Source organism: Ovis canadensis, chromosome 1 (genome assembly GCF_042477335.2).
Source record: "Ovis canadensis isolate MfBH-ARS-UI-01 breed Bighorn chromosome 1, ARS-UI_OviCan_v2, whole genome shotgun sequence".
NCBI classification, from domain to species: domain Eukaryota; kingdom Metazoa; phylum Chordata; class Mammalia; order Artiodactyla; family Bovidae; genus Ovis; species Ovis canadensis.
Window position 1 is genome coordinate 98,109,733 of NC_091245.1, and position 22,760 is coordinate 98,132,492.

General features: G+C 41.3%; 1 protein-coding gene across 2 annotated transcripts in view; it reads right to left on the reverse strand.

Moving 5' to 3' along the window:
• Positions 1 to 22,760, reverse strand: part of NOTCH2 (notch receptor 2) — a 216,215-nt gene that overhangs the window by 164,890 nt on the left and 28,565 nt on the right. Inside the window, exon 1 of one of the 2 annotated variants that reach the window (XM_069602372.1) lies at positions 17,938 to 18,303. The exons of the other annotated variant lie outside the window; for it this stretch is intronic. Within the exon in view, the coding sequence (XP_069458473.1) occupies positions 17,938 to 18,010 (73 nt within the window). The 5' untranslated portion in view covers positions 18,011 to 18,303. Of the gene's footprint in view, positions 1 to 17,937; positions 18,304 to 22,760 lie in introns of those variants that run through there. 2 annotated transcript variants of the gene reach the window in all.

The window sequence follows — 22,760 nt, forward strand, 5'->3', positions numbered from 1 at the left end:
AAATGGGGATGGGACGTTATTATGTGTGTAAGGCTGGTGTAGCCAACTTCAACAATTTTTTAAAATATTTCCCCACTGCTCTCCTAGTGTCTCAACAATGCTCAGGAATTACAAGCAGAAGCGATAATCTCCTAAACCTCCCCTAACTTTCTCTGGCACAGAAATCTGACATAGGCCACTTCACATGCCTGATTAGATAAGCTTTCCCAATGCTGAAAGCCAACTGCTTCTAACATTTCAAACCTGATTTCCATGAAGACTCCGGGGTGAAAGATGGAAACAAATAAGCCAACCAAGTAGATCCTCCTTATTGAAAGAGTTCCCTGACTCTGACTTGAAGTATTAAACAATTTTTTCTATGAACCAATTCTTTCTGAGGTGAAAGGAGCAAAATGCTATAAACTGGGCAGACACAAGTATTAGAGAGGCTTTTATTTAAACAATTAATCATGTAAACTTTCCATTACTAGATGATAGTGCTTTAGTCTGTTCTTCAGGTGGTCCATAATCCTGCCTTGGCAATGAAGCAGTGCAAAGGGAATCATTAAAAGAAATTAAAACAAAACAGGTATTCCCAGACTACATCTTCCAAATGAGAAACTGACAAGATGCTAATCAAGTTTAAACTCTGGGGCCACCTGCACTTGAGCACCGATTTTTGTACCCAGAACAATACAATTAAGTATGCTGTTTCCAATATACATACAATCCTGCAAGTTAATTATTATTATCATTCCCGTTACATAAAACTGGGAACTGAGACTTTAGAGAAGCGAAGTGACTCGCATAATACTCTTAGCTGAGACTTAGAGCAAGGCCTACCTGGTTCCAAAACTCAGCAGCTATGCTAAAGTGAACATCAAAATAGAGTTGGAAGGGTATCTAAAGTCATAAATAATCAATCTTTACTGTCATTATTCTCTCATTATCCTTCATATCCCTGGGCATTCTCTCCTTTACTATTCAACAGGCAGCTAAACACAATTGAATTTGAAGGAGAAAGTCCAGTATGTCTGAAAAGACCCACATGTCTGAGCATGCATGTTTAGGATTGCATTTTAAAACAGAAGACATTATCTGGGATTATCTGTTGATGTCAAACATACTTCTCTCATCTGTTATTATAGATGACCACCAATTTTCAGTGACAAAGGAGATAACATGGAAAAGATTCACATAAAAGAAGAAAAGCCAAGGTTACCTCCGTTCTTTTTCTGTAATAACATATGTAGAAACACTGCACACAGTTAATTTCAAAGTTCCCAGGCCCAGATAGGTTAGTCCTGGGCAGTTTTAGTAATTGGTTACGTCCACTTTCATATGCTGAGGCATTCCAATCATTTTATTAATACATGGTCTTTTATATCCCTTTCAGAAAGATACAATAAGAATACAAGTGCCCAGTCAAGAAAAAGCTATCTGCAGTTTAAAAGGCTGGCACACATATGGCTCTGAATTGCTATTCTAAGTCTTCCAAAATGTTTTTAAAAAAAAAACAAAACTACACATTCATTCCTAGTCTTAATCTACTAAAGAATTTCTTTTAAGATCAAGAAGTAATCAGGAGGGCAATTCTAAACCACTTTCCTTGGTTTACAACAAATATACTTCCCATTTTCAAAAAGATTTAGAAAGAACTGCAACTCCTCAGAATGGAATTTTGACATTTAAATTGTTTCCACATTATGCAAATGTCCACTCGGGTAGGATGTTAAGAAGAGCAAAACTTAAGTCAATTTAATGCAGAAAATATTACTAAATCCAAAGTTACATTATCTGTAGGGCTACAGGATTCCACTTAAGAGACAATGGCATCTCTTACAGTGAGTAAATGTGTGAGCTTTGCAGTCAGGCAAAGGGGGTTCCCGATCCCGGTCCACACCACCTACTGGTCTATATCACTAACTAGGCGACCTGGATGACCATGCCTTAATCTTTCACTAAGTAGGAATTATAACACCTACTGTGCAGTCTAAAGCCAAACAAGTAAAGCACTTTTCCTCCCAAGCAAGCATCTGTGACATAATGAACTCTCAGTATATGGAAACTACCATTGCTTCTTATAAGCTCCAGAAGGGCAGTTTTTGTTTTGTTCACTCTATTAATGAAGAAGCATGCCCCAGTCTATGGTTCTTCCAGTGGTCATGTATGGATGTGAGAGTTGGACTGTGAAGAAAGCTGAGCGCCGAAGAACTGATGCTTTTGAACTGTGGTTTTGAAGAAGACTCTTGAGAGTCCCTTGGACTGCAAGGAGATCCAACCAGTCCATGCTAAAGAAGATCAGCCCTGGGTGTTCATTTGAAGGACTGATATTGAAGCTGAAACTCCAATACTTTGGCCACCTCATGCGAAGAGTTGACTCATTGGAAAAGACCCTGATGCTGGGAAGGATTGGGGGCAGGAGGAGAAGGGGACGGCAGAGGATGAGATGGCTGGATGGCATCACCGACTCGATGGACATGAGTTTGGGTGAACTCCAGGAGTTGGTGATGGACAGGGAGGTTCATAGGGTCGCAGAGTCGGACACGACTGAGCAACTGAACTGAACTGATGCCCCAGTCAGCTTTGATGCAAATACTCCAGTTCCTCCAAAGTAACATTCTCACTTATCTACATTAATTACATTCAAATAACCATTACCCTTAGTATATACCTCCTTTCTTTTAATGTAAGTGGCTGCAGCTACCCTTGGGGGGGGGGGATTTAAGTTATTGGAAAATATTTTAAGTGTTTTAAGGGTATTTGAGTTAACATATGCACCACTTAGATTTCCTGTAAACAGTGTGCTTACACAAAATTATAAATATCTCAGACTACAAAAGAAAACCTCTCATAGTACTTCCACAACTGAAAAACAAAGTTTGAGAAATAATTACAGAGAGCAGAAAGGAGTGGTAGGTAGAATACAGTTTACTAAATTGGCAAAATAAAATTTGGAGTTTTGTCTTGAAACAAAACAAAACAAAAAACCTGACAACCATTTGCTCATGGCTGCCAAAACTTGAGAATAAGCAAACTGTCATGGGAAACAAATGTTAAAATATGAAACCCTTTTCTGAGAAAGTAACTCCACCAGTCCTGGCTAGTCCAATTCTGAATCACTAATGACTCCAGCCCTGTTGGGTTGTCTTAACCATTACAAAGAAGCCCAAAGAGACAGGCAGGGTCTCACACGCAAATATTTTCTCTGCTATCACTGACATTTTCAACATAGCCACACTTTTCCCCCACCCCACCCTTCCCACTGCTTCACTGTTCCCTTCTCAGATTTCAAAAACAGAGGGTCAACCTACAGATACATCATTTGACTAATGAGTTTGGAGGCTTTGCTTTCCTCATCTGTAAATCAAGGATGGACTAGATGGGTGGTTCCCAGTCTGAGATTCCAAAATCTCCGGGAGCCCATAAAGCTGTGATAACAGACCATGAGGTACTTCTGTTATTTCAAAGAGATAGTTCCTTTAGTGCTATAGGTGTAATCAAAGCACCGAACGCATGGTGACACCAGATGGCACGGGGTGATGTTTATCATGTCATAGGAAAGGGGGGAACAAGAGTGTCCCCCTGACATTCTCCTCAAAGCTATATCTCAGGCAAAAACAAAAAAATCATAGTTCCTGTACTAAACTAATCCAACCACAAATGTCTGGTTAATAAATAAGGGGAAATGATTCAGCGCCTATCAATACAATTTGGATGGTAGACAAATTCTCCAAATTGGAAGTATACCCCATTAAAGGAACAGACTCAAATACAATACCCCTAAATATTTACAGGCTCACCGGAAGCCAGTGAGCTACATACATGCTGCAAACATGAAGCTCCTATTACTCACCAAGGATCTGAATCACTCATCCACTCTTGATTAAAAAGAAGTGAAAGCAACAAAAAGCCAGTGTATACTGCAGCACAAAATAACATCGCCAGCATAACTGCTATTTACCGCACTGTCACTACATGCAGGCGCCACGCCATGAATAGCACTAACCTACTGAGCCCTCGCAACAGCCCTAGCAACTGCATGCTCCTATTACCTTCACTTTAAAAACAAGGAAATCTCGGCAGAGTGCTTAAGAAACAGGGACACAGGGCCAGTGAGTTAAGAGCCCAGGGTATCCCCACCCTTTCTCCCTCTAAGCTCACAACTCCCTCTCAAAGAGAAGTCTCTCAAAACACACAAAAATGTCCCCCAGCAGAGCCCTCAGGAGCTGGGCCACTGATCTTGAGAGCAGGCTTCTGAAGAGCTCATAGCTGTGGCCCATTCTGGCTTAAAGACCCCCTTAATTGGAACTCCTTTCCTCTTAACCCAAATTCAATCTGCCTGTCCTGATGACAGAAATCAACTGAGAAAAGGCCAGGGCCATTAGCCAACTAAAATCAATCCTTTTATTCAGAATATACCAATGATTTCTAACAGCTGGCTCCTATGTTCAATGAGCTGACAATCTTATCAATACACAAATGATTAAAAACATGTATTTTGAGTGTATACAATGAGCAAGGGTTACGGAGACAAGTAGACTAAATCAATCATTCAATCAGTCCCAACTCTGACACTTACTAATTCCATTATCCTGAGCATGTTACAGGTCTCAGTTTCCCCTCCTCCCCATCTCAAAGGTTGTTGTGAGGCATGATTGTATGAATGGGGATAAAGTGCCATGTTTGACTACAGAGGCCCAAGAGCTAGCGGTCTGCATCCTGGCTCCATCCTTTAACCACCTTATTATTCACCCCAACATCCAAAGCTATGACTCTAAGCTCCTATTTTCTTACCTGTAGTATAGCTAATTACTGTCTACCCCAAAGGACAGCCATGTGAATTAAACGAGAAAATATATATAAAGCCCTAAGAGAATGACACATAGTAAGAATCAAACATTTAAAAAGAAAAAAAAAGCTGAGGTTTTAAAAGTCAAACCACAAGTTTAAGTCCCAGCTCTGTCACTTATTATCTAGGGCCAAACAATGGTATACAAGCCAACTAACCCCTGAGAGGCTCAGTTTCAACCAACATTTTGTGAGATTAAAGGAGGCAATTGTGTAAGAGTGTTCTGTAAACTCCGCATCGCTATGTAAATGTTAGGGTCGTTTTATGTTTTATGTTAATTGTACCGAGTGGTCCTTTCAAATACTATCTTCATCTTTAAAATGGAAAAACTGAGGCAGAGAAATTTTAAGCCACAGAGAGAAGGCTGATAATTTCAAAAGTAGGAGGGAGAAAATGATTGGGCCAAAATAAATTCAGATCATGACAAAGCAGGAAAGTAATAAGCCTTCAAGAAGAAAGATGAGAATAAATACCCATTAACCTGTTTTTAAGCAACAACTTCACCTGCTGATTAAGCCTCTCAGTGCAGTCTATGAGTAAGAATTCTCTAATTTCCTCCCAGAAACAGTATTAATAGACTTCAGGGTGAGAAAGAGCTTCATCATCAAACCTCTCTTCCCATCCATAAGTTAATTTTGTGGATGGGGCAGAATATCAAAGACCAGGGGACACAAACTCTTAACCTATGCCTTAAAAAAAAAAAAAAAGTTGCAGTCCTTCAGAGAGGTTTCCTTCTTTGGTTGGTCAGAAATGTTCTTGTTCTCCAGGTCTCCTCATGCTAAATATGGTAATAGCTGGCAAACAACCAGCCCAGTAAATTCCAATGATACTTAAGAAAGCATTCATATTGCCTGAAATTACTCTGAATCAAACACTTACAACCCACAGAGCTGCCACATATAGCAGTTCAGCTGGAACTCTTATGTCAAAAGCAGCAGGATGCCTTAAGAACATACAAGCATGGGGAAAAAAAAGCAATCTACTCTTCTTTATTGCAACATTCTTCAGCAACAACGCGGATCTCCTACCCACTGTGCACACAGCACTGAGCTAGGTCAGTGGGAGGCTGGAGGGAGAAATCTAAGAAACAGGTGGTGTTCGTGGGGTGCCAAAACAACAGGTTGATTCAGTCAGTTCTGTCCCACAACTAATCAATTTTGCGAAGAGAGAGGAGAAAGAATCTTAGTCATCCTGTTGGCTTACCAAATGGAGCGGCTAGACCACTGCACAACTATAAATTAGGTCAGAATGCCAGATTTAGTAGTGAATTTCAGGTCTGCCTTTCAGGGATGGTCCAAGATCCTGGATATTCAAAAAGACAAGACAGAAGCAGGCTACCTTCCACCCACCCCAAAACAGAGCTTGCTTCAGAATAGACTGGGTTTTTTTGCTTCCTCCACTATCTTTTTATAAGATACTAAAGTAAACGTGCATTTTCTGGGCACACACAACTGACAGCTTGTTGATTTATGATACAGTCAGACTAGAATTTAAAGTAATTACAGAAAATACCAGTTAACAAATATACAGAAAATTGACCAAGTGCATTAGAAATCAAAGGTTTTTTTAAAAGCTATTAAATAATTTTTGATATATCAATACTGGTAGCAATTTGATATTATGTAGTTTAATGTATCCGTGTGTGTTTTGACACATTTAAGATAAAGAGAATACTTTTAATGTTTAAAGAAATATTTCAAATCAGTAACCAAAAATGAAATACCTTGATGAATGAAAGACACAATTTACCAAAATAAATCAAAAGAAAAGGCAACAGAAATGGCCACTGATCACATGAAAAACTTTCAAGACCACTATAAGCAGAGATACCAATTAGGATGAGGTAGCATTTACCACTTATCAAATTGTTAGAGTTGTAAACATAAAACCAGTGTTGATGACGGTTGGAAACATGGACAGTCTCATATTCAACTAATACAGTATAACTTGGTCAAACTATATGAAAGGAAATTTGGCAATGTGTATCAAAAGCCACACAAAGGTCCATCTTCGTTGATAAAATAATTTGACTTCTTGGAATTTATGTTAAGAAAATACATATTCCTACCATTATTTACATATGAGAATGTTCATCACAACATTAGTTATAATCATGAAAGCTGGAAACCAAGACTAGATCTCAGTTTAAATAAAATATAATAGAAGCTTCAGATAAAACCGTAGGCAGCCTTTAAAACCATGTTCTTAAAAAATATTTATACACAGGAAATATATATATATATTTTCAACATCTTATAATAAACTATAATGGAAAAGAATCTGAGAGTATATATATTCTTTCTTAATTACTTTGCCATACACCAGAAGTGTTAGTCGCTCAGTTGTGTCAGATTCTTTGTGACCTCATGGACTATAGCCCACCAGGCAACTCTGTCCATGGAATTCTTCAGGTAAGAATATGGTGGGTAGCCAATCCCTTCTCAGTGGATCTTCCCGACCCAGGAATCGAACCCAGGTCTCCTGCACTGCAGGCAGGTTCTTTACCAACGAGCCACCAGGGAAGCCCCAACTAATACAAGATTGTAAATCAACTGTACTTCAATAAAAACAAAGAAATATGAAGAAAAAAATTATTTACATATATAGGAAAGTGTTTACAATATTTTCAGTGGTACAGAAGTATATAGTAAAACTATAATATGCTAAAATCTTAATTACAGTAAGAGGCACAGAAAAACAACTGTATGAAATATAACAAAATATTAAGTGAGGTTTTGATTAGAGGTGATGGGATTATTGGAGATTTTAATTTTCTCTTATGTTTTTCTGCTTATTTCCCAATGTTTAAAAATAACTCTTTGGCATAGTAATTTCTCTTCTGGAAATCTAGCTTAATAGAAATATCCTAAAGAGGGGAATTTCTGTATAAAGATCATTTATACAGAATGGCATTTAAATGCCAGATTTAAAATCTGGCATTTATAAAGTGTCATTTATGCAGGAAAGAAAAAATGATGGAGACAAATATGTAACCAAAGCAAAGGAGAAATCAAAGAAAGACAGAACAGAAAATCACATATACATTATAAATCTACAGTTTTTAAGAGTTGATAAAAAAGACCAAATGATATACACCAGAATATTAACAGTGGTGTAACTGTGGATTTTTCTTATACTTTTCAAAGGTCCTTCAGTTTAGTCACTCAGTCGTGTCTGACTCTTTGTGACCCCATGGACTGCAGCACGCCAGGCTTCCCTGTCCATCACCAACTCCCAGAGCTTGCTCAAACTCATGTTTATCGAGCTCGTGATGAACTCCTTAACCACCCTTAAATATAATTACTTTAAAAATTGTTGTTTAATTGCTAAGTCATGTCCGACTCTTTTGAGACCCCATGGACTGTATGCAGCCCACTAGGCTCCTCTGCCCATGGGATTTCCCAGGCAGGAATCCTGGAGTGGGTTGCCATTTCCTTCTCTGGGGGATCTTCCCGACCCAAGGATCTAACCAGTCTCCTGCACTGGCAGGCAGGTTCTTTACCAATAAGCCACCAGGGAAGCCCAATACCTCCTGCCCAAAAAGATTCTTGTAAAGGTGCCAGAGAAAATCAACAAAGCATAAATATGAGTTAATTACATGTAAACATAAGGAATAATTGTGTTGCTATGTAAACGTACCTTTAAATGTTACAATGTTTGTTTTCAGTTACAACCAGATTTTCCTTCAATCTCTTAAAAGTTTATGTCACAGGAACCATGACATATTGTTACTACTTTATATAGTAACATCCCAAACGTGCATGATTTACAGACATGTTTTTTTCTCTAATAATCCTCATAAAGATTAGAAAGTGCTTTAAATGTTCTAATAAAGTAAATGTCCTTCATGTTCCAATTTTAAAAGATCTAGCAAATAAAGGCATATTCTCAGCAAAGAAAACAGTAAAAAGTAATAATCAAAATACACACGTCGTTAAACTTCAGTTAGTCTCTACACTTTATAGACAAAAGCACATGAAAGCAGAGAATTAAACAAAAGTTTCTTTGCAGCATACCACTTTACCATTTAGAGAAGTAAACTATTTAACACTATCTAGTGTTCTGACTATTCATATTCCGAAACTCAACAAAACATATTAGTGCTTAAACAGTATCAATTTTTCTCTTATTGGAATGTTGAAGAAGTAAGCCAGCATAGCAACCTCTCCCTGTTAGGCACTCGTTAAAATAGATTATTTAATCTTTGAGGCTTAAAAGCCTCCCAGAATCGCCTCACAAAACAGAGATGAGAGTAAAAAGAGATGAAAAAGAAGCAAATACCAATGTTAAAGTGCACCTGTCTCTGAACAAGGTAGTATACTTTAGAATGTAACCACAGCTTCTTTGCTTTAGTCTTTGCTTTAGTCAGCAAGCAAAACTGTATTTTAAAGGGATACTATTTGTTAAAAGATACCATATTATTAGGGAGACAATATCTGACTCCAACCAAAATGTTATCATCATGTTTTCCTTACCTCATGAAATACAGCCAGGCTTTCTTCCTATAAATAAATATATGAGGTGAGAGCACTACTCTTAACCCAGAAACAGGTTTTGCAACGCCCATGGATACAACCTGCCTTTGTGAGATGATGAATCCATCTTGGCATGATGTTTGGTTGATACAAAGAACTAGAGTCACTGCCAATACCCTGCAGATGGAACTGCCTTGAAGACCAGAAACTGCCCCCCCTAGAGGTCTCTGGGGAAGGCCCTTCAGTGCACTGGGAAGAGGGACACAGGCCCCTCACCACCTGATTGGGAGATCACGGGCTCCAGAGCTGGACAGTAGTAACTGGCCTACAGTTCAAGAGAGCCAAGAGAGTAAAATGAACCCCTTAAGAGTTCATTCAATCATCCAGTAAAGCCCAAACTCTGAGGAGCCGGTAGGACAGGGTTTTGCCAAGACAAGCACAAGAGGGTGAGGGAGATGGTAGCATGATTAATCAATGCCACCTGAGGCAGCAACTCGGGGTGTGTCCACACGGCACTGCAGTCACTGCCTGGCTATGACCAGGGGCTCCTTCAGCAACCGCCACTGAGAACCAGATCTTCCAAAGGAGCTCCTTCCACCTTAACTTGTCCAAGATCAGGCTAGGCATCCAAGTCTGAGAACACAGTCCTCTCTCTTGCCACAAACCCACGAACAGACATAATAGACACCACAACATGTGCCAAATTTATATTTACACCCCCACCAAACAAAGGGCTCTTTGTCTTCCCCCCAAGTCAAGTTTTGATACTTCTAAATTCCAACAGAGAAAGAGCAGAACAGCAGACAAGCCCAGCAGGGGTGAGCTGGGGGTCGCTGTTCCCTGGTGCTTCGAGATTTACTCCCCCCAAACCCTACAGCTCTTAGTCACCCCGACTGCAGGAAACTGCTCTCGGCCAGTATAGATAAGTTACTAAGTAACTGTACTTCATGTTCCTGTGTGTGCTCATCTGTCTTGTCTCCCTGATGATGTCAGCTCCTGGGGGCAGGTCTCTAGCTTCCATTTGGTCAATGACTCCTACACAGCTAGAAAAGGAGAATACCCTTACTGCCTAGCACGCCATGCTAGGGGAAACACACAAATTAAGGTTGACAACACACCATAGCCCTCCCTAACACACCACTAAGACAGCACAGCTACACAGATATTAAATCTTATAGCTTAGGGCTTAGAGCTAAGTAAGGCTCCTACTAGAGTATTATATAGAAATGTATATATTTACTTATATAAACAAATTAACACAATAATTGCTTTGTTTTGTTCACTCCTAGCTATGGCTTGTATCATTCCGGCTTCTTGGCTTTACTATTCTTTTTAATGTCACAATGTATTTTTTTGCCACACAGCTGGTTCTCCAGGGAAGGAGAAAAGAAAGAACAGACCTACAGCCAACTTCCTACCACTGCCAACGAACACTGCTATTTGTCCCATCTAGAGGCCATGAGCGTGTCCTTTCAGATCTGAAGCCACTTTCTTCTTCCTATCACGAACAGCAACACCAAGTGTCTCTGTTAGAGGCGCACTTCTGAGCCCTTTCTTGCAGACTGCTCAGTTCTGCTCAAGAAGTCCTCCAGACCCCCTTTATCTTACCTTCCTTATTCTACTTGCTGCTGCAGCCCAGACACCCCAAAAGCAGGACTGCCTGAAAGGAATGACCTTTACATTTTTTTCACTAACATATCTGAGGGAAATCCCTGACATCAGATATGTGTTCATGGGTCAACAAGACAGACATCCTCAAAGACCCAGCATCATTCACAAGGGCTGAGGTCAGAATTCCTTAACAGACACCAAGAAAACTGGAACTTTTATGTATTCTGGCATCTCAGGTAATATCCTGATGGAGGGACAAGGAGGCATCCACCAAAGTCATACATGACACACACATGGCAGTCCTAAGACTTTGGATAGACTGCCCAAAAACCCCACTTTTTTACAACTAAATAATTTTATTAGCCTTTTAAGGATACCAGAGTGGCTTTCTTCTCCCTAGTGAGCTAGGCATTCAATAAGAAGCAGGCACTTTCAAGGCAGAAAAAAGTGACCACAGGACCCACAGTCAAAGCAATCCATCTCTAGCATTATCAAAGAATAAACAAACAAAAACAAAACAAAAAAGCCCTTAGCTTTCCTAGATTCTCTGCAGTGATTCCAAAATTTCCCTAGTATAAAAGTTACCTGGCCATTTCTTTTTTTTTTAATTGCTTAGTCTCAAGAATAGTTTATTTCCAAAATGAAACACTAATAATATTCCACATGTTACATATACTTTAGATTTTATGATAATAAAAGTATAATATTAGGGATAAAAAATGAATATGATTTGGAAAATAAGACATAATTGTTGACTCAATTTCTTAAATATACAAATTCGCAGACACTATTCCAGACTCACTGAATCGGAATCTCCAGGAGAAGACCTCAGGTGTTCTTATTATAAAACAGATTGGGGAAACACTGCTCAACAAATGCTTCCCTCCCACCACTGCCATCTGGAAAGGGTGGTACAAAACATATAGGGCTACAATGATTAACCCAAGCAATCTCCCCGATGGGATCATCTTCAAGGTCCTCACTGGGTTTAACTCCTTTCACGGAAGGGTGGGTGTCAGTTCAGTAAAGGGTACCTCTGGATCCCTAACACAAAAGGCTCAGGACTCTTTGAGACAAATTCCTAAGAAGATGCCAGTGGGTGCAAGTCATAAGGAGGAAGATTACAACTGAATATAAGAAGATCTTTCAAAGAATTACAGCTGTCCAAATCCAGACTCATCTGCCTCCAGAAAGAGGGAGCTGTCTATCAGAAGAGATGATCAAGGAGAAAAAAGGCAGGCTACATGTTAACCAGGATGTTCTAAGAGGATCAGAATCACCATGGGACAGATAGAAGGACTAGGTGAATTTTTAAAGTTCCTCCCAACAAATAAGTCAACAAAGAGGAAACTTCCAACTACCCATTAATTAATAGAAAGAGATAGCATAAAAGCGTATAGGTGGGGTCCACCTTTAACTGATCTTTTCAAAGCAGAAAGGACTGTAAGGACACACCTCTGACTCACCATCACGTCTTCCAGAATGTCCCAAAGCTGGGGCAGGCAGAGCAGGAGTCACAGGTGCCACGACCAGGAAGGACCTGCTGCCCGGCTGACCACATGTTGGGCAGAGGCCAGGGAAGGGATGCGTGTGACATGGTCTCTGCCCTCAAGGAACAAATTTCATTCTGGAGATAGCTCACCCTCTGTGGTTCTCTAAAAAATGTATTTACCATGTGTCACCTTTTGCTTTTTATTGGTGATGGTGATTTTCAATGGAACCCTCTTGGAGGGAAAAAAGTAAATATACTAAATGTAAATATCTGCTCGGTCTAGTTCAACTTTACAATATGCAGCTCACAAGGAAATAAATCTCAAAAAAAAATCATCTAAAATTTTCGTAAATTTGGGAATGATATATACATACTACTAAAGTAGATAACCAATAAGGACCTACTATAAAGCACAGCGAAACTTGGGTCCATATTCTATAATAACCTAAATGGGAAAAGGAATCTGAAAAACACAAGATATTTGTATGGGTATAACTGAATCACTTTACTGTACACCTGTAACTAATAGATCATTTTCATATAACTTTATTCATTAATTTTTGGCTGTGCAGGGTCTTCATGGCTACAGAGACTTTTCTCTAGTTGCAGAGAACAGGGGCTCCTCTCCAGTTGCGATGCATCGGCTTCTCACTGTGATGGCTTCTCTTGCGTGGAGCACAGGCTCCAGGGTGCACCAGCGTCAGCAGTTGCAGCATGTGGGCTCCACAGTTGTGGCTCCCAGGTTCTAGAGAAGAGGCTCAATAGTCGGGGTGCACAGGCTTAGTTGCTCTGCAGCATGTAGGATCTTCCCAGTCAGGGATCAAACCCATGTCTCCTGCATTGGCAGGTGAATTAATTCTTTACCACTGACCCACCAAGGAAGCCCTGTATATCACTGCTAATCAGCTATACTCCAATATAAAAAAGGGCTTTTTTAATTCTAACTTTAAAAATAATATATTCCAAGAATCCTCAAAATGTCCAAATTACAATAAGGGCATGGCAACTCTGGACAAAATTACAGAAATTGCTGCCATAGTAATACAGTAATACAGGAAGCAGTAGAGGCAACTCAAGTGAGAGGCAGAGGGTGGATGCCAGCATCTTTGAGGTTAAATTCCAAAGTAAAAGTGACCTTTATGAATTGCAGAAGTGATCAGGAAAAAGAGAGAAGAAACCACCACACACACACACACACACACACACACACACACACACAGAAATTCAAAACGGCAAATTTAAATAAAACATCTGGGGAAGGGGAAAATTTGGTTTTCCCCCAAACGTAAGGTAAGCAATAACTTCTGCAAATACTACTTTTTAAAAAAACTGTCTTGAAGTATTGTACTAGTCCAGAATAAGAAAACTACTAAAAGTAATTGTTCAATGAAACAAATATGTACTGAGTGCCTATCAGATGCCAAGGCACCATTCTAGGTACAAGGGTTGTGTGCGCTGGGTGGACTCAGTCTCATCCAAGTCTTTGCAACCCCACGGTCGGGTGCGGGTATTAGAACAAACACAAATGAAAAGACACAATTCTTTTCCTCAAGAGGCACACTAACAATAAGCACATGAGGATTTGTGTGTGTGTGCATCAGCTCATTTGTATAAAAGATGGAAGAGGTGTGGAGAGTGGACAAGGCACTAGACTGAGGACCAGAGGAGAGAGAGTCTTGTCTCAACTTGTCTGTAATGGGCTCAGTGATTATGAACAAAGTGCCTAAGCAAATGGAGGACCAAAGTAGTGCCCCTCCCACAGGATCACAAGACTAATTAACAGCTGACCGGGGGAAAAATTTTGGTGTTCTGGCTCCTAGACCAGTGAACCTCCCAAAATACAATGCATATGGCAGACAGATAAAGAAAGAAAAGTAGAGGAGAAGAAAACCCTCTGGCTTCAAGTCATCTGCAGAGAAAGGAAAGATGAAAGAAGGAGAAAAAGGAAAGAGTGGGAGTGAAATAAAAGGTTAAGTTGTGGTTCAAGAGGGGTCAAGAAAGGAAGCACTTAAAAGTGTATGCACAATATCAGTATAATGTAAAATCTGATTCTATTCTCATTCAAATCATAGCTTAGAATTTTTTGCCCTAAAACCATTAAGGACCAATAGACAAGGTGTCCAAAAGTGATACATGTGAATAAAACTTGAAGAAAAAGAGATAACAGAGAGGAAAGGAAGGGGGCAGTTTATAATAATATCATGTCAATATATATATGAAGCCCTTCTAAAGAGACAATGTGGACCCACTGTGCTCAGATGAATAAGAAGAAACAGTACTTATTATTTCTTATATATTATTTACTCTACAGCTTTTATGTCACCAAGTTCAAAAATCTTTGGAAGTCAGAAGGGTTAAAAATTGGAATGGCTGATTAAGGATACATTCGGTCTGGAAATTATTAACATTAAAAAGGGAAGACCCCAAGGTACACACCTGATAGAGAATAATGAATTATGACTGGGCTCCAACCAAGTTACTGCATTAGAATCACCTGTAAACCTTGAAAAATGCAGAATCTCAAAATACGGAATTTCAAACCTACTGTGCCAGAATCCTTGGGTGTTGAGGCCAAGAGGCAGCCCAGATGATGTTGATGCAGCCAGGATGTGGACTTTGTTCTATCACAGTGGACCAGGTAAGGAGTGAGACCACTAGGAATGGCATCAGAGAGTGGGAACTAGATCAATGCAAATTTTGTGGGCAAAATAGAATGTCTGTGGGTGTGATATTTTTTAAATGTATTGTAAGGCTGGTCTGAAGCATCCAAGCATATCCCACTGAATTCAAACATTTTCTAAAGGTCCTGAAGTCAGCAACTATAGTTCAGGTGAACCAAAAGTTACTGTTTTAGGCTATAAGCAGCTCACAGAAGAGGCAGCAGAGTGGGAATGGCACAGAGATACCAAGAATGTGGGTAGATAGTTTTAAAAAATCAAAAACATCAGGAAAAACAGAGACTAAAAAAAAAAATCACTCTCATCCTCCCTCGCCAAAAAGAAATAATAAAAAAACAGAAAGAACAAGAAGAAACAAGTTCTAGGGTAAATTTTATCTTCATCTGAAAGAAAAAACAATTACTCTTTGTGATTTTTTTTTTTTAAAGTAAGAGAAGAATTCAACTGAGAAATCATGTAGCAGGCAGCAAAACCAGGGAGTGACTTCCCATTGCAAAGCAAAAGAAAACAAGGAGCAAGAGGTGGTCTTGGATAGCTGTTTAGACAATCAGACAGATGAGTTGACAGCTCCCTGCTTCAGGAACTCAGTGATGTTTAAATTAACAACTGGCCACTAGACTAATACAGGAACACTCAAAAGTTTAAAAGGGTGTGTTATAATTGATAGCTTGGCAAAACACAATGATAATAAATTGAGAAGATTCAAGAAGCTTTCACTACTAGACTCTGAAAAGTTTCAAGATCTGCACCAAGAGAAGGGCTTTTTAATCTCTTCCATTCCCATGCAGTTTAGCTTCTGAAGAACACCTGTCTAGAAATCAAAATATCTAAATCCTGTCTTTGAGCTAACACTAACACTAGACTTGTCCATCTGAAAGCTAGCTAGTAAGAGCAGTACTTCATCAGGGCAGAAGCACAGGTCCTAGAATGAGAGATACCCTGGGTGTCAGAGTTATCCTATTCCTGACATGTCTTATCATTAAACACTTAATTTAGCAAATCACTTTGCAAACATATTTATTATTCCCTCCAACTCTCTAGAATAAGTGATTTCTGGTTCTCCTTCATAGATGAGGAGATGACAGAACATGAAGACAATTTACTAAAACAAGCTAATGGTAGACCAAGGATTATAATGTTCAGACTAGCCCATTGTTTATACTCCTCTATCCTAAATTTACACTTTACTAAAGCTTTCGCTCAAAGAAAAAGCAAAGGCAAAAATACTATCATATGTTTTGGTTCATCATCACACAGCACCTTGGTCCACTTCTGAAATTCCTAGGGACCCAGAGGTGTATGGACGTTGAATTTTCCAAGAAAGGTTTGGGGTTGAACAACCCAGCACTGTGATAAATAACTTTGATGTCTTTTCAACATCTGTGATTGGCATGGCGACTGCCTGTTAACAATATACAAAGAGCAAATCTTTCTAAAGCCCATCATCTTCATTACTTTCTCTTTGCAAAGAGTCATAGCTCAAGTACTAAGTTCTTTGGTAAAGGTAAAACTTTATTCAGATTAGGCTAGGAAAAGAAGGGGCCACTTCCAGTTCAACAAACATGCACAAGCCACCATCCCACTGGAAGCAGAGAGTTCACAAACAACAACAACACACAGTCCTGCCTGCAAAGGACTTTCTGAACACCTTTTGACTGCCACCTGTGTAATATACATTCTCGTACTTAATCCTATTAGTTGGGTAATTTCATTCCCATTTTATTGGTGAGTTCATACAACCGAGCTGGATTTGAACCCAGGATTAAAGCGCAGAGCTCCAAAGCCCAGGTTCTTTCCACGAAACAGTATGGAAAGAAATTCGGATTCTACGATAGTGGGTGGGATGGGTAAGATATGATTGGATTTCCTTTCCTCGATCCAACCGTGTTCAGAAAGACTGTTGCAGATATCCAACCAAAAGGAAGCTCTGGAAGGCACCACTTTGAATTAACGTATCCACTCTTCTTCACCCGCCCCTGCCCCACCCCCAACCATGCCAAAAGAACAGCCTTAGCTGCTGCCAGGTTGGAGGAGTTGGTGATCGTCACACCACATTCCTGAGGCTGGACACAGACTCTGAAACTGCGCCCGAGCTCCGCGCCTCGGAAAGAATAACAGCAGTAGAGATTTTTAAATCATGTGGCTCAGCATGCAGCCACACCAGTTTTCCTACTGCTCCTGCCTCCACCTTTCAAAGACTCGAGCCAAACTTTACACATCGGATTCTTGGGGAACCGTGGAACTCAAAGCGTCAGAACTCGGGCGCGCCGCAAAAGCCTGTCCCCATCCAAACCAAACCCACCCATTCACATCGTGGGCCTTCCTTCAGCATTGCTGAGTCTGGCTATGAAGGTGCAAGCCGCTGGGTTGGGACGCCCTGCCCCCGCTCCCTCCACGCCAGAATCTGGCATTCCTGCGCTCAGCCCATCTGTGGTCCGCGGCCGGCGATGGTTGTCCCAGGCAGCCCGCCCCCGGCTCTCCCCCGACCCCAGGAAACACGGAGCCAAATGGGCGAAATTTCCCAAATCCCCGAACTCAAGTGCTCCAAGAAAGGGAGCTTCTGCGGCTTGCTGCCCGGCCTCCCTCCGGCCGAGGAGGCGTGTGTGGGACCCAAAGGCGGAGGGGAGCTGCAGGCGGCGAGGGGCGAGGAGAAGGGGGCGCACCCAGGCAGCGGTCCGATGCTGTCCAAACTTTAGGAACTAAGTGGCCTCACTGCACGCCGACGGCCGAGCCCGGCCTTCTCGCCAAGTGGAGGACGGAAGGGTGGGAATGGTCGCCCCAGGTGGCCAGTCGGGCCAGAGGGGCGTGAGCCGGGGCGCCGGGGACAGCACCCCTCAGTCGGATACTCACCACGCGCCGGGGCCGCGCGGCACAGCCACAGTGCCAGCAGCGCCCACAGCGGAGCGGGGCGCAGGGCGGGCATCTTCTCGGTCGCCTCCTCCTCCGCCGCCGCCGCCTGGGCAGATCCACATGGGGAGGGGGTCCCGACAGGGGAGCCCCCACTTTCTCCTCCCCTCCTCCTACTTCCGCGGCTCACGGCCTCGCGCGGCGCCCCGAAGCTCAGACTTCAGTGTCTCCACTGCCTGCACCCCAAGTCCGCCGTTCCTGGGCCGCCGCCACAGCCGCCGCCCGAAGTTTGGCTGAAACTTTCTCGGGTGTGCAGCGAAGCAGCCTCGTGTGTCCTTCCGCCTCGGCCGCCTCCTCCCACCGCAAACCCCGCCCTGCTGTCGCCGCCGCCAGGCCCCGCCGCCTTCGGCACCCAGGGGTTTCCCGCAGGAAGAAGCGCCGGCCCGGGCTGCGCGCGGAGTGATCTACTATGAGTCCTCAGACACCCCCCAGCCTTGCCAACCCGCGTCGAGTCCGGACGCGCCTTAACTCACTCGGCGCTGGAGCGTCTCTCAGGGCCGGGCCTCTGTCAGGGGTGTTGTTAAGACTCTGAACTTGAATCACTAGGGTAGTGAACTTTCTGGGAGAGACAGACATCATCCAGCGAGATGGGTATCGCCTACATACAACCACACATCCACACACTCTCCGGCTAGCTGAAGGAATGCAACAGAGAAGGACCGGTGCTGTCAAAGAAGGCTGTGGGAGCCACGGCGCCAAAGTCCATTTAAAATGAACAGAGCCATCGAATGGGCTGTGCTGCACCCTTCATTCAGTCAGTCATTCATTTAGCAAACATTTCTTACTTTGTGTGGCAGTGTGCCTGCAGTGTGCCTGGTACAATGGACTGATACTAACGACACGATGCACAAGCTAGCTTTGAGGACCGAGACTTTGCTGCTTCTTTCACAGAGGAGCTGGGATGAAAGCAGAAATCTTAAAAAGTTGGTAAAATTTGCATAGGACAAGGAGATCAGCTAAGGATATCCCATTGTAAGATGATAATATCTGAAACTTGGAAACAAACTAAATGCCCACCCATGAAGAAATGGATGAATAATGTATGGTATATTTTAAAAATGAAATGTAATACAATGGAAAAGACTATATTCATATATAGAGATAAATATGAGGTTTATCTAGAGAGATAGAGATAAAATCTTGATAGTTTTAAAAAGCTAACTGAAGAAGGAGATATAAAGAAAAACTATATTATTTATGGATGCATATCACAAGGTATATAGTAAAAGAATATAACCAAAATAATGCTTACTTTCATGACAGGAGAGTGGGGGATGTGATCAGGCATGGGTACAAGTGGGCTTGTTATTGTAAGAAAAGAACTGAAATAAACAAAAAGTTTGTGTGAGCATAGCATTCCAGGGGAGAGCCATCATGAAAGCAAATAAGAGAATCAGTAGATGAGTCTGGCATTATTAGCAATGACCAGAGTCAAGGAGGGAGAGGAGGTTGGGACCAGATTATGCGGTCCCTGACTGACAAGCAGGGGATGGAGGGTAGGGTTATCTCTCAGGTCATAGAAAACCATTGAAGGTTTTTGAACAGGAGTGAGACTTGAAGGAAAGAAAGGTTGCTTGATGATCCTGTGCAAAATTGACTGTCAGGAGCAAAAGGTGAACTGGAGTCCAAGAACTAGTCAGGAGCTTGTGAAACAGTCCAGGCATAGGGTGATGAAGGCCTGCAGTAAGGAGGTAAATGCCAGAATGGAAAGGAAGGAAAAAAAAAATGGGAGGGAGGGGAGGCAAACCTCTATTACTAATTGGATGTGGGAGTTTATATCCTGTTGGGAAGGGGAATCTTACCCACAGAGCCTCTCCCTGGCTCCTGTAGGGAGCCAAACTTCTAAAAATGGTAAATATAAGGCCCTTACTTGACTGGGCTCCAAATCTTATCCTCCCGGCCCCACTGTGAACTTTACGCATTAACAGTATTGAATGACTTGAGATTCCCCCAAACATAACTTCTTGTTTTAGTCTCTATACCTTCTGTCCCCAGATTTGGAATGACTCTTGTAGCCCTTCCTGTTGGTGCACTTCTAATCATTCATCCTTCAGTCCTGAGAAGGATCTACAGACACTGCAATGACTTTGTACCCCGCAGACAGTCCCTCCACTGCACTGCTTCTTTATCTTCCACTGTTACCTATTTTTTCACACAAGATCATTTGTATTTCTATCTTCTCAACTAGATCAGAAGTTCTTATGGGCAAGGACCATGGCCTTATTCATTCCCAGTACCTATCACACGCAACCCCATGAACTGTATCCCACCAGGCTCCTCTGTCCATGAAATCCTCTAGGCAAGAATACCGGAGCGGGTAGCCATTCCCTTCTCCAGGAGGTCTTCCCAACCCACGGATCGAACCCAGGTCTCCTGCACTGCAGGTATATTCTTTACTGTCTGAACCATCAGGGAAGTCCCACATAAGAACTAGAGTGTACAATAAAACAATGCCAAACAAGTGTAATAAAACAAGTATAATCACAGGTCTGTGAAGTTCCAAACTGGATTTTAATAAGCACTTTATAATAGAGAAGTGAGTGCTATTATTGAAAGTAGTCAGCTTGAGATGCTAGAAACTCTTTTCAAAAATAACGTAATTAGTCAAAATAGTTTTGGAATTTCCCTTCTACAAACGTGTTCAGAAGAGTCAATAACATTACTTTTTAGCTGTTGACCTGTGGGGTTACCAGCTTGATCATTTGTCTTACTCACTAAATACCATTCCTAATGACTTGGCTGTATACAAATTTTCAAAAGCACCTGCAAAGATTAGATTTGTCACTATTAAAATATGCCTAGAAGAATGTAAAAGTAATCACCTCCAAAGAGCAGCTCCAGAAATGACTGTGGCTATGACAACGTTATTAAAATAAGTATGTGATTTCTCAAGGTGACTGTTTCAAGAAAAGCAATTATTTTGTTCACATATAAATTTTGTTGAATTTGTTATTGTGTTAAATTTATTGCACAGGATCCCATAAGGACAAAAGTAATACAGAGTAAATGTTCTGAATGGAAGTAGAAGGCTAAGACTGAGGAGGTATTTGAAAGAATGTGTTTTGAAAAAAGCTATGAATATAAACTGGCAAAAATGAAGCAAAAAGGGAGCTTAAAAATCAAGGGAAGAAACTGAAATCAGCAAAGACTGGGAGATGAGAGCAAGTAAGTTTAACCCATCAACTGACATTTTGGTGAATATTAACCATGGTCTAAATTGTATAGGAGGAGTTGAGGGATAAAGAAAGAGAGACAAGTATTAATAACTGACAATATCCAATGTGACAAGTGGAATGTTGTGAGTTCACAGCTGAGGGACTATGTGTCATGTCCCAGAACAGGGGTGGTCAGGAAAAGATTTCTGGCAGACCGCAATAGCTGGACTAAGAACTGGAGGACCAGACGATGAATGAGGTAAAGAAGAGACAATTTCTCATGGTTGGAGGTCTAATCTATATCAAGCACAGGGAACAAGCATAGAGGAAGGGGGACAACAGAGATAAGAGATTATTCCCTATACCAGGAAGATAAGAACTTAGACAGGGGCTCCAGATGTACAGAAAAGACCAGCATTGACTCCTAAGTCCAGTAACTGCTTAGGTGAGAGAGGAAGGGTAGACCAAGGAGTCAGCAGTGACCTCAGTGTCTTGAAGTATACTGAGCTATTCCCAGATATAGGAATGACAGGAGAAGGAAAAGGAGGTTTGGTGGAGTAGATAAGTAGACAAAAGAGCAACGTAGCTGAAGTGAGAAAACTGTTCAGCAGAGTAGCAGCCATGGCTGTTGACTGCTTTAAGGAGAGCTGGGAGGAGCCCAACTGATTACCAGAATGGAACTGCACTGAAATGTGCTTTCTGCTACTGGTCTCTCCCCAAAGCTAAACCTAAATTCCACTGTGTGCATTTAGATGATCCGTATCAGAAGCGAGGGGTCCTGCGGTGGTGTCTGCAAACACCACCATCTTGAGGTGCATCTGAGGACATAAGATGCCAGGATCTACCTGGTGATGTCAACCCAAAATGTATTCAGCAGTTTAAATACTCCACTAGATTGGGAAATGGCCTTCCCCCAAGGACAGTGCTTCTAGTCAAAGCAAATTCTACTGTATAGGAGGAACTGGCAGGAAAATATTCAGGTGATCCTGTAACTAAACAGAGTTACTGCCATTTCTTAAATTTCTATAACTTGGCTAATAGACAGGAAAATGAGATACCACAAACTTTCATCTGGGGAAAAACCTCAGTCTCCAAGACCAAACTAAAGTCTACAGACCATCCGCAGTAGAAAAACATGAATAAAAGCCACCACTAGTTTTGGTTTTGCCAAAACTGAAAATATACATATATGTCTTTACTAATTATAACTCACACATAAAATTGCCTCCCAAGACAAATGCAGAATTAGGCACTTGTTCGTAATTTATTCTATCAGATCCAATAAGCTGGAAAAAAAGCCTCAATGGCAGAGATCCTGTGTTATTTGTCTATTTTGCCCCAGTTTGTATTATAGAAGTTATTGCACATAAGTGCCCAACAATACGTGTTTTAAATAAATGTTTAATGAAAAGTATATATGTGTGTGTGTGTGTGTGTGTATATATATATATATATATATATATATATGAGTTGGGGAGAGGTACAACGTTGACAGAAAGCTTAGGTGTCTTGGACAATCCAGTGCTGAATTGATTAAGCACTATACATGTTGAAGAAGAGATTCTGTAGTACGTATCCAGCATAGGTTGATATATCAATCTACTTCATAGC